This window comes from Strongylocentrotus purpuratus, unplaced genomic scaffold (genome assembly GCF_000002235.5).
Source record: "Strongylocentrotus purpuratus isolate Spur 01 unplaced genomic scaffold, Spur_5.0 spur5_scaffold_16, whole genome shotgun sequence".
NCBI classification, from domain to species: Eukaryota; Metazoa; Echinodermata; class Echinoidea; order Camarodonta; family Strongylocentrotidae; genus Strongylocentrotus; species Strongylocentrotus purpuratus.
In genome coordinates this window covers 8,732,992-8,747,614 of record NW_022145601.1, presented here as the reverse complement: position 1 = coordinate 8,747,614, position 14,623 = coordinate 8,732,992, and the positions used below count along the sequence as shown (strand labels likewise).

The 14,623-nt window shown below is 38.4% G+C and overlaps 1 protein-coding gene across 1 annotated transcript; it reads right to left on the bottom strand.

Annotated features, from left to right (window-relative positions):
- Positions 1-1,085: 1,085 nt before the first annotated feature.
- Positions 1,086-14,375, bottom strand: LOC584498 (alkaline phosphatase). Its single transcript, XM_030986711.1, has 9 exons — positions 14,213-14,375; positions 9,226-9,446; positions 8,241-8,415; positions 7,574-7,752; positions 4,482-4,677; positions 3,881-4,015; positions 3,305-3,496; positions 2,479-2,613; positions 1,086-1,873 (listed from the first exon to the last, which is right to left on the bottom strand). Exons 1-9 carry the CDS (start codon positions 14,274-14,276, stop codon positions 1,593-1,595), a joined length of 1,578 nt encoding a protein of 525 aa, XP_030842571.1. The 5' UTR covers positions 14,277-14,375; the 3' UTR covers positions 1,086-1,592.
- Positions 14,376-14,623: the final 248 nt, after the last annotated feature.

Below are 14,623 nucleotides of genomic sequence, written 5' to 3'. Positions count from 1 at the left end.
AGAAATATGATGGAGACAGAGAAATAAGAGGGAAGGGAGAGAGGGAGAGGAGAGAGAGAGAGAGAGAGAGAGAGAGAGAAATATGATGGAGACAGAGAAATATGATGGAGACAGAGAAATAAGAGGGAAGGAAGAGAGGGAGAGAGAGAGAGAGAGAGAGAGAAAGAAAGAAATATGATGGAGACAGAGAAATAAGAGGGAAGGGAGAGAGGGAGAGGGGAGAGAGGGAGAGGGGAGAGAGAGAGAGAGAGAGAGAGAAATAGAGGGATATGATGGAGAGAGAGATATATATATAAGAGGAAAGGGAGAGAGGAAGAGGGGACAGAGAGAGAGAGATAAGAGGGAAGGGAGAGAGGGAGAGAGAGAGAGAGAGAGAGAGAGAGGGGGGGTGGGGTGTAAGGTGAACCCGGAAGACCTATTTAGGTCTCAACATGCAGGAAAATCATTGTGTCAATGTATTTGTATGTGTATACATATATATCTATATACATCTCTATATAAATATTGTTATATTAATGTATGTTTATATACATAAACGAATGTAAGGAAATCAATCTCCCCCCCCCCCCCCCCCCAAAAAAAAATAAATAAAGACTGAGCCACTGTGGAATGTGCAACTCTCTCCACAAGCACAGTATGGGTGTGTGTGTGTGTGTGTGTGCGTGTGCGTGTGTGTGTGTGTGTGTGCGTGTGCGTGTGTGTGTGTGTATGTCTGTGTGTGTGAACTGCTTTAAATCACATGACGAGTAGAGAAAAAGGACATGAGTATAACAGTTATGTTAATTTAGTCTTAAAGCCTATAGAATAATTACGTGAGAGTAAAGAAGATTGTTCGAAATATTTCGTATCTTTCTTTCGTTCCTGCATCTCTTTGTTACTCTCTCTCTCTCTCTCTCTCCCTCTCTCTCTCTCTTTATCTCTCTCTCTCTTTCTCTCTTTCTAATCCTGTCAGTATTACTACCCCACTATTGCCAGGACTCATTTAAATACCCTGGGACTCGACAGACAGACGGGTAAAACACCATGTCTAAGGATGTATACAAGCACCGATTAAAACGATGAAGAGAATAAGAATAGGCAAAATGTAGGGAATATAATAAAATATTTATTACCCAAATGTATTAAAAGGCCTATACATGCTCAGATATATACTTGTTAAAACCATTGCATATGATAATCATAAAAACTATTGCATCATTATCATACACTTGAGAAAAGAGACGTAGCCTAGCTGTGTCTTTAATTTAAGAAAAATTAAACGTAGAAAGTGATGTTATCATGTACATTTATATGTACTTGTTGTCGTATAAAATAATATACAATTAAATTATACATTTCAGATTTTTCTATAAAATAGGGACGAATGAATTAAGTACTATAGAATCAGAAAATTATCATAGTCTGACAAATGTGACGTAATTTTTGAAAATATTTAATATGCCTATTAAATCAAATGTTGGTGAAGAATATGTTAAGAGAAAAAATAGAAGATAAAATGGCAGGGTTCCTAGTGCCCGTTGTGCACACGAGGGTTCATTTGCAGGAATATCACAAAGATTTAAAGATTAAGCGTTACGATAGTGTCGACAAACTTAAAAGAAATAAGTGATCATGGCGGATAAAAGGGCCATTAGTGACACACGAAGTGCGCTTGGGATATTACTCGATGCTGAGTTTAAGTTTAAGCAAGCGTTCATTGTGTCAGTTTCGTCATAGCAACCAGCGTTGCGCATCACGTGAGCAATGTAACTCTGTTCTTGGACACCATGGAAGAGATGGGCCATAGGTCCAGTGGCGTAGATGGCGACATCGTCACCGCCGTGGCTCTCGGAGGAGAGTGGGACGATAGCCTGTTGTAAGTAGTCCTTATCCTCTGTGATTTAAAATAAAAGTTAAAATAGTAAATAGAAACTTGAAAGAAGCAATTGCTTTGTAAATGCTCTGGAGATTCATCATAGAAGTAGATAGAAGGGGAAAGGGAAGACAATTCTCATGATCGCGACGAAATGAATTCGTCAAGGTGCTAAAGTTGAAATGCACTAGCAGAATTTTCATTATTATTACTCCTTATGCTTATGATGATGATGATGATGATGATGGTTATTGTCATTATTATTATCATTATATTTTGGCTATCATTAAATTCTCATTATTATTATTATTATTGTTTTATTGTTATCATCACAATAATTAATGATATTATCATTATTATTATTATATTAGTAGTAGTAGTCATAGTAGTAGTAGTAGTAGTAGTAGTAGTAGTAGTAGTAGTAGTAGTAGTAGTAGTAGTAGTAGTAGTCGTAGTCGTAGTAGCAGTAGTGGTAGAGGTAGTAATAGAAGTAGTGGTAGTAGTGGCAGTTGTAGCAGTGGTATCGGTACTATTTGATTTGCCGTCGCTGTTGCTACTGCTGCTGTTGTGGTTAATGATGTTTGTTTTTTCGAATGATCGTTGTTGTTAGTAAATGATATTCTCACCTGTGTCTATTTCAGTTAGATTGGGCCTCATCCCAGTATCACTGTAACTTTGACGCACCTCCTCGGCCCCAGGACCATTCAAATAACCCAAGGTAGTAAAGGGCAGATCGTCCGACCCGAAATATCCAGCTAATCCTTTGGACGGAAGAGGGAATATTGAGAATTAAATCGGCACAATTCTTGTTTATCATTAGCTATAGAAACAAAATATTGAAAATGAAATGAAGGTGCTGTGTGTGTAAAAACACACATAATTGTAAAAAACATGGGACGCCTTTGCGGCTTGTGCTTTAGTTTTGCATAGGATTGGTTTCATGTGAACGCCTATTAGAACTCATCGATATAGATATTGAACAATGAAAAATAGTTATCATACCCAGTGGTGTAGTGGCGGGAGACAGACGGGGAGGGCACCTACCAACGTACCCCTCCCGCGGCGCAAAAACAAATATTAAATGGACCGTGAACTATGAATCTCTCTCTCCACACCCTCCCCTTTATACTCGATCGCCTTGTGACATCGCATGTCAATCTCTTAGTAAGTCCGAACCCCTCCCTTTCCCCCTCTCTATGAAATGAGTACCCCCCCCCCCCCACCCTCAATGTCCCACAATTCGCCGTCTTTGTTACCGGAGAACTTAAAAGCAATATAATAATAGAATGAAAATGCTTTATTAATTTGTTTACGTCAATAATAGATCCTCATTGAGTTTTAACAAAAAGAAAAGGATACAATCCAAAGCAAAAATTACATCCGAAATAGAAAGAAAAAAAAAGTCAAAAGCAATTAAAGGGAAACAAAGAAAGTTTGTAAATTATTACTTACCAAGAATCTTATTCCCTCTGTCAGGATATCCACCAATACTCATGGTGTGGGCGTGGTCTGCAGTTACTACGATGAGTGTATCGCTATCACTCGTCATCTCCAAGGCCATAGCAACGGCGTCTGACATTGCTATGGCATCTCCAAGTGCGTTGTAGGCGTTACCAGCATGGTGGGCGTGGTCTATACGTCCACCTGTAATAAATTACGATTTTAATTCATATATCGTTATCACTATAAAAAAGAAAGCAGGATAGAATTAAACGATGCTATGAAGATAAAGTCAAAATTATAAATTCACCATTAAGATAACGAATGAGGAAGAATGACTGAAGAGGCGAAAACGGAACAGAAGACAGAAAGGAAGTGTTTTAGGGACTTTGGCCGCAAGGTATAGGAGAATAAACGTTCAAAACTACTGAGACCTCTTTTCCGTGAACATGTTGATTATGTTATGAAATCAGTTAGTGAAAATAATGTGATCATGTTATTGACAATTAAATGGCACTAAATATATAGATAGACAATTGCTTTATCAAGATTTGAACCAGTTTCGAAATTATGGGCCATAAGAAATACCTTCGACAGCGAGAAAGAACCCCTTTTCTTCTTTTTGTAGCATCTTAATAGCTTTCTCGGTCATGCTGGCCAAACTAGGGTCATTACCCTCCTCAGATTCGCTGGCGTATCTCATATGGGAATCTTCGAAGAGACCTGCAAGAGGGTGAAAGAAGGATGATCAAAATCGCATTTAAAGCCAACGAGAGATGGGCCAACCCGACTCAATAAAACTGATTAATTTTGCAGTTGTTTTGTCCAGAGGGATACAAGTACAGACTTAACAAATCCCTACCGTGCTTCTATCTGTCCTCTAACCCTCTCTTTTGCTCCCTCTGTAAGACCAAATAATTTACGATTTAAATTTGTTCTCTTTCTTATTTTCTGTAGAGAGAGAAAGGGTTGCTATTCTACCATTAAAGTGCAATCCCCCCTCTCTCTCCCTCTCTCTCTGTCTCTTTCTCTCTATCTCTCTATCTCGCACAAACACCTACATACACGACAGAACACGAGTCAAGAAGAAAAGTAGGTAACCATTCCAATGAAAGAAAGAATGAAATGAAAATACAAATGGTACTACCAGAAAAGAAAAGAATGTGCGGGGTATTAAAAAAAGACTTGCCAAACAGATAGTCGGTGGTGTCCTCGTCAATCGCGTCAAATTGTTCCTTGTTCCAAACGTAGTAGGCGTTGGCCTTGCCCTCTTGCCACTCCTCGATCAGATTCCTCCCGTCTGTACGGTTACCTCTGTCGCTTGGATCTTCCGGGTCAAGTTCAGTGTTATTATAAAACATCCTTCTTCCTCCCCCAAGGATGACCTTGAAATAAATAGATCATTCTTCATAGTTTCTTTAGTGCCCAGGACCTTGTGGTTCATACATCACTGAATGGCGAAGATGTCCTATCATGGTAACTTTGCGGTAGCCAAGGATAATCTTCAAGAGTTGTGATATCCCATTGCTACATGTATATTGACTTTAAAAATGGAACAAATATAGTCCGCATTGTACAATAATTATACTCAGTCACACCGCCAAACCGGTTCTGAGCCGACAGATTTTTGGCCATTCGGCGTAAATCAAATGTTTATGCGATCTATTGTCAATCTGGTGTCTGTATCATTTGTGTAAATTTGTTATAAGGAAAGAATGATATTATCAGTCATCTACACAGTTAAAATTTTAGTGAACATGTTGTTTAAAAGTTTAAACAACTTTGGATTAACGGGTGACCTGATCTAAGAGTTGTTTAAAATGTTAAGCAACTCGAGTTGTTTAAAGTTTAAACACTTAGTTGATCAACATTTTGAACAACTTGTTTAAAATCACAATTTAAACAACCGGTGTTGTTTAAAGACGGTTGTTTAAAACGGAGCTGTTGTTCAGTGGGGGTTGTTTACACCAACTGGGTTGTTGAAAGAAAGTTGTTTAAAACGGAGCTGTTGTTCAGTGGGGCTTGTTTACACCAACTGGGTTGTTTAAAGAAAGTTGTTTAAAAAGGAGCTGTTGTTCAGTGGGGGTTGTTTACACCAACTGGGTTGTTTAAAGAAAGTTGTTTAAAAAGGAGCTGTTGTTAAATAATAATATTACTATTGGATTCTTATATAGCGCACGTACCGACCTTGCAAGGTCCTCAATGCGCTCCAACATAACCCGGCTATGCTAGGCTGCCAAAAGACATTAGTGCCGCGGCGGGACTCGAACCGTGGACCTTGTGATCGACAGTCCGGCGACGTTTCCACTCATCCACAACACCTCTACAGCTTGGTCGGCCATGATGTGAAACAAAGCTTTTAGCCAACGCGCACTTTACTGCCACGTGACACATGATGTCATATGTAAACAACACTGTCTAAAAGCTCTCCAGTCAGACCGCAGCCGGTGCGAAAACCCTCTATTTTATTCAGCACGTATGCAAGAATGTACGTGTCTTGCATACGTAATGAGTAGTGCAGACGGTCTTGCCGATCGGCAATTTTTGCCTTTATAATTGTTCATTTCTCATGAAATGGGTCTTATTTTAAAGATAAGAAGTTGCACTCTCTATATACTTATATGACAATCATGTTAGATATATTTTGGAAACAGATATTTCGCCTTGAAAATGAGGTTTTTCGACGATAAATCTATCTAAAGAGTAGGGCTGATTTTCACATAGAAATCATTCTTGCGTCAAGAAGATGTTATAATCAGCATAAAGCATAAATATTTTTCTTTACAATGATATCAAAATTATTATATTTTACGCTGTCCCAAAGTCAGGAACCAAAAAAGATCACGCTCATGTTCATGAATAATTAAAAAAAGTAGTAAATTTTGCCGATGTGATAATAGAGAGTTCTGATTGGTCAACTACGTCAACTACGTCACATATGTTTCGCTTTGGTTTATTAACATTCTGATTACCGCATTTTGGTAACTATGCGTTGTGGCGTGCGCCTGTAATGCACGTGCGCGCAAGCCGTCTTGACAACAATCTAAGGACCCGAGATCAAAGACTTCACTTGCCATGTGGAAGATTCTTTTATACTGTAATTCTTTTTTAATCATTTTTCTAATTTTTTTTTCGGCTAGTCGATGGCGCGGCGGAGCTCCCTGGAGTTTAATAATCAGTTATGCATTGCCATTGCTCAGACGGCGAGCGTGCACGAGTATGAAATCACACAATTTCGCGCTATCATAAAAAGAACAAATTGGTAAATTCCGGGTTTTTAGGGTCTTAATTACTATGATTATAAAAAGAACATGATTTTGCGTCAATTAGGTTTTGACATATTTTTGATCAGTGACTTTTCATCTTTCGAACGAATCTCAAAGTGGACAAATTTATTTTGTCCCAAAGTCAGGAACCAAAAGTGAAATTCCCGGGTCAAAACAGCAGTTGAAATGTTACAAAAATAACGTCAATAAAAGTTGTGAAAAATTATTGTTTACAAATTGCGAAATATGGCAAATTACATATCAAACTGATGCTGAAAATCTCGAGAGTGACTTTCCGTTGCATGCTGCCATGTTGAATGAAGTTAACGACCCAAAACGCAGCTACATGTACACCCCTACAAATCTCACTGAAAAGCGCATGGAAATTCAGCAGACGTAAATGTTATGTGATCGCCAGATATCGCTGAATAAAAATCAGCTTTCAGCCTCATTAACGCGCGCGCTGCGGTCTGACTGTCTCGTGTAGTAAATATAGCAGTCATTAAATTTTAAACAGCGAATGTTTAACAAAATTACTTTCGTGTCGAGCAACATTGTTTACAATTTGTTCAACTGTTGTTTAAGATAGTGTACAACTGTAAGTGAATATCACTTTTTTAAGCAGCGTTTTTACTGTGTAGATAATATTCGAGGGATACGTGACGGAGCGTGAGTCTAACAATAGGAGGGGACCACTGACCCTCTACCACTGGTAGAGGTCAGTGGAGGGGCGCCCGTCTCACTTTGAATGTATATATTAATTTTCAAGGCCTCTGCTGATGGTGTGGGAAGGAGCCTTACTCTTCTGTCTTCGTTCGTATCCCCATTTCTCACATTCATTATTTGTTTTATAAGATTATGTTATATTTGTTTTTATAAAATGCGTTTTACAACATGATTTTACTAATGACCGGTCATTATCAAAATTGCGTGTTAAGGAAAATAAATGTCTGGTCATGTGTACGCTCATTTGATTGGGAGCCACGTCATCATCTTATAATAGGTCTATAATCACCTTGATAAATGAGTTGTCTTCGATGAGTTGAAGAGCGATATCCTTGCAGCCTTTCCCATCCTCTCCGTCTTCGATCATCTCAGTGTCTACCTCCCAACCTCTCTTAGCTACGTGTGCGTAGGTAGCAGCGGGCGTGGCGTGGGTGATGCGAGCTGTACTGATGACGCCCGTTGCTTTCCCTGATCGAAGTAAGATTCAAGCATAGAGTAATCATAGTCAGAAAATAAACGTATATATATATATATATATATATATATATATACATATTATGTTATATAAATACATAAAAATGTCACGCAACTTTTAAAATTGATTTTGCCCTTGCTGCCTTCCTTTTTGTGGCAAAAACTGTCTCCTCTAGGAATAAAACATACAGTAACAACCTACATGAAGTAAGGTGTGAGCGTGTATGTGCGTGCATGTGCGTATATGTGAGCGTGTGCGTATGTGTGTGTGTGTGCGTGACTGAGAGTCTGCTCGCATGATTTTGAGTGGGCGGGCGAGAGGGAGGGAGGCATGGAAGGAGGGAAGGAGGGAGGGAGAGGGCGAGGGCGAGAGAGATTTTTAAAAAAGTGTGTGTTTGTGTGTGTGTGTGCGGGTGTGTGTTTGTGCGTGTGATAGAGAATAATACTTGGGATAGTAAGAGACCACAGAATGTAATGATTACCGATATTATGGGCATTAACGAGAACCGAGTCGACCTCGCCACCCACCCCGCTCTCGCAATCGGCATACTCGACACGGTCGTCGATGCCGACAACTCCTGATTTAGTCTTGATACCGGAGAAGAAGGCCGTGGCGGTACCGGCAGAGTCGGGCACCTGGGCATCCGTGTTGTACGTCTGTGACGGAGAGATGTGGCAAGAGGCAGAGAGAGAGAGCGAGAGAGAGAGAGAGAGAGAGAGAGAAGAGGGCGAGGGGTGGTAAAGAGAGATGCCAGAGGGAAAAGGAGCATTAAAAATACAGGAATACAGAAGCAGAAAAGGAAAAAAGACATAGAGACAGAAAATAGTAACGAAAAAGAGAGAGAAAGAAAGAGAGACGGAGGGGAAGAAATAGTAAGTGAGAGAGATAGAAGAGGGCGAGGGCGAGGGGGTAAAGAGAGATACCAGAGGGAAAAGGAGCATTACAAATACAGGAATACAGAAGCAGAAACGCAAAAAGACAAAGAGACAGAAAAAAATAGTAACGAAAAAGAAAGAGAGGGAGAAAGAGAGATAGAGAGAAAGAGAGTATGCAGTTTTTTCTTTCTAATAACAATGAATAATAAAATTGGGCATCATTCTTTCATTAGTCACAACCATGAAAAAAACACAAAGACCTAACTCCCTTTCTTATTCCCTCGTATCTTCAGTTTATTTTATTTCTCATTGTCTCTCCCCTAACTCCTTTTCTGCCCCCTTTTCTCACTTCTATCTCTCTTTCTTTTTCTCTCATATATCTACGATTTCTTCATCTATCTCGTTACCCCTAATCTCCGTTCTGCTTACGAACAAACTTTTCAATTCATTACTAGCTCCGTTAAAAATGTAACAAACCCCAAAACTTAGTAAAGGAATATATAGATAGATAGATGAGAAAATAAATATATAGATGATAGATTCCTGCATCCTAATTTGAAATTTTCCTCATTTGGATAGTTAAAATCTGACCTTTATCAATCCAACATGTGGAAACGTTTCCCAAGCCAAGATATTCTCCTCTCCGGTCTCTCCCTTCAGTTGTCCTTGTCTGATACGGGCTGCCGTCACCGTAGGTACACTCATCCCATCTCCCAAGAAGAAGATGATGTTCTTAGCCTCCCCGATGTTGAGCTCCCGTTCAAGGGCCTTCTGGATAGAATCTCGAGCCTGGTTATTCCAGAAAGCGGCATCTGGGAGATTCAAAAAATTGTTGAAAATATTATCGCTAGTGATGTTCGTTTGTCTCGCAATGTATGGTCAACAAAGGGATCTAAAATATCACGACGTTTCGTGCGCCGCTACAACACTTGTTCAGGTGATAAAATATATTGTAAGCAAGCATGTTTTAAACTCTACGGGTGGACAGGCGGTCAATAATTCATCCGCAATGAGTAATAATCGATTATACAACTGATGACTTAATAATGAAGTAGGTTTATGTATGACCTTTGTATATTATTTTTGTATAAATTAAACACGTATTTCGGTCTAGTGGATACGTCACCAAATTGTTGAACACGTGGTTTAAGGTTCAAATCCTAGCCCGTCACTAATGTCATTTGGCAAGGCATTAATCAACATTTGCCTTTGCGTCTCCGACAGGAACTTTCAGCGCCTTAGGGCTAAAGACGTGTGATTCTTTACATTTATATATTGTGTATATAGGTATAAATACTTTTTTGTTTAATGATCGATCAATATAAATGGACCGAACCTCATGGCATTAAATGCCAGCCAAAGGTTTTATAGTGCTGTCAATTAAATGATTTAGAGTCATTATAGTCGTAACACTTGTTTACATGAGCGACTAATCACAGTCAGTAAATATCTAAGGGTTCCTTAGTAGGTCCGTGGGTCCTTAATAGAGGCGTGTCGATGTTAAAGATTGGTTATAAAACATATTTGCTTTAACAAAACTACCGTTCCGAACTTTGAATTATATAAGAGGAAGCAAAATACATAACAGTGAATGCCAACAATAGGATAATAAAACTAACGTGCATGCTACTGTATAATCTATTATTAATGTACTGCTATAGTGCGTGATTGTGTGCGGCGGTTTTTTAAAGTAAATGTATCGAGAAAAAAAAATTGGGACGTGTATACTTTCATGTGCCTTTCGACTACTTTCGACAACATTTGTTTTCCCATCATGTGATTATTTTTGTATGTAACATATGAGCAACACATTTTCCATACCGGTAGTCCTATTTTATACAATCTGAAACATAATTATAACTAAGGTTTTTGTATCATTTGATAAACGAACACCAATACAACATAATTCAGTGTTCATAATTTCACAATATATCATAGTTACCTTATAGGACAATGCTAACGCACTGCACAGTCATTTAATCCCAAAAACTAAACCAGCATTGCTCTTTTTTCAGAAAAAATGAATACTTTTGAAAATGTTGAGTTTCACATTTCTCAACATATTATTATACAGAATAGAAGTTATAAGTTTTTCCTTCAATAAAACACACCTTCTACCCAAACCCTCTCCCTTCCTTCCCTCTTATCTATTTCCTTGGACTCCTTGGACTTACCCCCTCCCCCTTCCCCCTTCCCCATCCCCCTCCCCATTTCCCCACCCTTCTACTTATTTGGATAGGGATAGTATTCTGGGACAGGTTTATATACCATATCAAAATGACTTAAGCTGTAGCCTTCTTTCCACCTCTACCTCGCTTTCCCTCAAACTTCCAGGTTTTACAATTTTCTCAGATGCAGGGGAAACTTAATTCCCATCAGTGCCCAAATTCTTTTTCCTCCAATTCGTCTTCTTTGAAACTGCGTTTAATTTCATCCGAGGCTATAGATGAACTCATTTTTCTTCCCATGAAAACCAAATAGGCCTACGTGTGTCGGGGAAGATTGTATGATCTCATGTTGCATCCCCTTATTTCTCTATGTCTTTTCTGTATTTTCGGAAATGGGGAAGGGGCATGTGCCCCAGTATCTACGTCAATGGGGTGAAATAAAACATAAAGTGTTGCTTTAATCAAAGCTTTAATTTAACCAATAGCTTACAAACGGATGGAAGGGGAGGATTCAGCCCAATGATGAAATTCAACGGTTGCAAAATAGTAATAACAACACAAAGACTTGCCAATTTGCCAAGTCATTATTATAAGTCTCACTTCGGCCATTAGGTACTCAAGCAATTCAATTTATAGACCTCATCATAGATATAGATATATTTTAATGTAGCAAATATGGTCACAAGAGGTTTAGACATTTTCCGAAATTATTTTACCCGCCTGGTTTGGTTTTATGGTTTGTTTTATCAGAATGCTAAGTAAGCATGCGTGTGTCTTACAATTAGCAGCCAGGAGACCAACGGCTTTAAGTCCTCTCCAAGGGGCTTTGTCATTTGGATCAATGCCTTGCAAAAAGGTACGAGCTCATCGACTTGGTTTCGAACCCCGTTACGAGACCACCAATCTACCGCGGAGCCATCGCGTTTCTTCAGCTAATCCAGCATAATTATAATTGTATTTTGTACCATTTACTTTATTTTATTGTTTTTGCTTTATTCCGTTTAGTGATTTTGTTTCTAATTATGTTAATTATTTGTAAATATTGTGATTTCTTTGATTTACCAATAGAAACACAAATTAAAAAAATTAACAAAATAATCGTACGTTTGTTATGCTGTATGTGTGGCAAATGATTTTTTTTTTATATAGAGGGGCTACGTCACTATAGCTGCTGATAGAATTACTATTTAAGGTAGTCACCCGAAGAACATTCACGACAACTGATAATTATGGTCAAATTATATGGATGGAAAGATTTTCTCTTGAAAAGCACGAATAATTTGCTGAAAAAGTTCAAGTTCAAGTTCAAGTCATTTTCCGGCTGTTTCTCAATTTATAAAGCATCAATTAACATACATGTACTATCAATTTATGCGAAGTACAAAATCGGGAACAAATACAACACACAATAGAATATGAGTACAGACTGGTTTGGGCTTTGGTATAGAAACATAAGTACACACAAATTACAACCATAGACGAACCAGAGATCACTACTGGTGATATCGTTATACGGTTATAGGCAGATTACAAGAGTTTAAATAGATATGCAATACATCAACATAATTTATCATTAATGACTGATTCTGTAACTAATAATTAATAATCAACAATTACCACTTGCACCTGTCATTGTCTAGTGTCATGGCACGTATGAGAAATGAACCATAGACGAACCAGAGATCACTACTGGTGATATCGTTATACGGTTATAGGTAGATTACAAGAGTTTAAATAGATATGCAATACATCAACATAATTTATCATTAATGACTGATTCTGTAACTAATAATTAATAATCAACAATTACCACTTGCACCTGTCATTGTCTAGTGTCATGGCACGTATGAGAAATGACCCCCTAAATCTATTTGTTTTGACTTTTGGTAGCCGGACACGTCCTGATTTGTTGAAAAAAATATGTCTATGTAGAGGATGAGTTTCATCCTCAGTGATGTGATTAAACTTATCGATTACAGCTGATTCAGCTATCTCTTCGAGTTGTTTAACCGGTAAGCCAATTGCCTTACTTGCAGTTTTCATTACCCTCATCAGTTTCATTTTATATTGAGAGGTGAGACCAAAGAACCAGACAAGACAGGAGAAGGAGATAATTGGTTTGATGATGCTATCATAGAAGAAGAGAAAAGTCTCCCTTCTGATATTGAATGTTTTCAATTTCCTTAGGAGGTATAACCTTTGGTTAACTTTTGACACAATGGTTTGAGTATTGGTGTTCCAACTGAAATCCTTGTCAATGTGGGTTCCAAGATATTTGTAGTTTGAAACCATCTCAATATCCTTTTGATCAATAGCCAACGGCAAGATGACATTATCCTTTTTCCTGAAATCCACAATCATTTCTTTCGTTTTCTTAATATTAAGGATCAGTGACATTTGTTTACACCACATAACAAAATCGTCCACCTTGGTTCTATACATGTCCTCATTCCTATATGTAATTAAACCAATTATGCAAGTTTCGTCTGCATATTTCATAATTTTCCAACAGGAATTTGTCTGGTTTTCTACTTCACTTGTGAATAATGTAGGCGAGAGGACACAACCTTGCTGAGTACCTGTGTTTAAGATCCTTGTTTGTGAGAGAAAATCCTTACACTTCACTTTCTGGGACCTGTTTGACATGAAGTCACCTATCCAAAGCAACAGGTTTGGGTTAATATTCATGTCCTGATACAGCTTATTAATAAGTATATGGGGCACAACCGTATTGAAAGCAGAGGAGAAATCAACGAATAACACCCTTACATATGTCTTAGGTTTCTCAAGGTGACTTAAAATGGTATGTGACAAAACAGCAACAGCATCATCAACTCCCCTATTCTTTTTATAGGCAGACTGCAGTGGGTCAGTGAATGCCTTTGTTCCTCCATCAAGATACCTTTAACGACACGTTCAAGACATTTCATGATTATTGGTGTTAATGCTATAGGTCGGTAATCATTCAAATCTTTTGGTTTTGATATTTTTGGTACTGGTGAAATAATGGCTGATTTCCAAAGCAATGGGACTGAGTGTATATCCATCGACCACTGAAAAAGCATGTGAAAAACCTCTGACAGCTGCTGATAAAATCAATATAATCATGGAAAGACGTAACATGCTTTGTGGCTAGCTGTGTCTCGCATGTGATGTCACGAATCTTGACGCTCTAAGGAGGACCGCTGAAAGCAGAACATCTGGATCTCAAAATTAACATTTTTAAGAGATGATTACTGCGGGCCCCACACATATTTTGAAGAGGGAAGTTGTTATGTTCGATCAGTAAGGTTCCCCTTCGCAACGATATGAATTTTGCATCAATTCAAAACACTTTTGATTTTCCGGGTGACTACTTTAAGGCCCAATTAAAAAAAAATCATTCAGGTCTTTTGAACAATCTAACTCACCTTGCCCAAGTACAAGGCTCAGCGATGCCAACAGAAGTATAAATACCGAAAAAGTAAACTCCATGATTCCTTCAGCTGCTTGTAACGAATTCCCCCACCACCTCAAAGTACATCAGAAGAAGTGGCTGTCCAGGCTATAGATTCCTATCTAGTACCCGTGACAATGTGCTTTACATGAGAGATGAAGGAGGGGTGTTCCCTAAGGTTCAAATCAGGCAGGTTTCAGCTTTGTTTGATCTTTGATATCGAAGAGATAAAAAGAGATCAGAGTCCTAATTTATTAAAACCTATTTATCCTATTTATAAACAAATCGTGAAGATCCGTCGAAATGACTATATACGCTGGATAAACAATACATAACGTAAAAGGGAAACGGAATTGAAGCTCACATATTTCCATATGGCTCCGTT

Coding starts and splice junctions, on each gene's coding strand:
- LOC584498 (XM_030986711.1), bottom strand. CDS start 14,276: ATGGAGTTTACTTTTTCGGTATTTATACTTCTGTTGGCATCGCTGAGC. Junction 8,416..9,225: donor CACATGTTGGATTGATAAAG/GTCAGATTTTAA, acceptor TCTCCGTCACAG/ACGTACAACACGGATGCCCA. Junction 7,753..8,240: donor CGTTAATGCCCATAATATCG/GTAATCATTACA, acceptor TACTTCGATCAG/GGAAAGCAACGGGCGTCATC.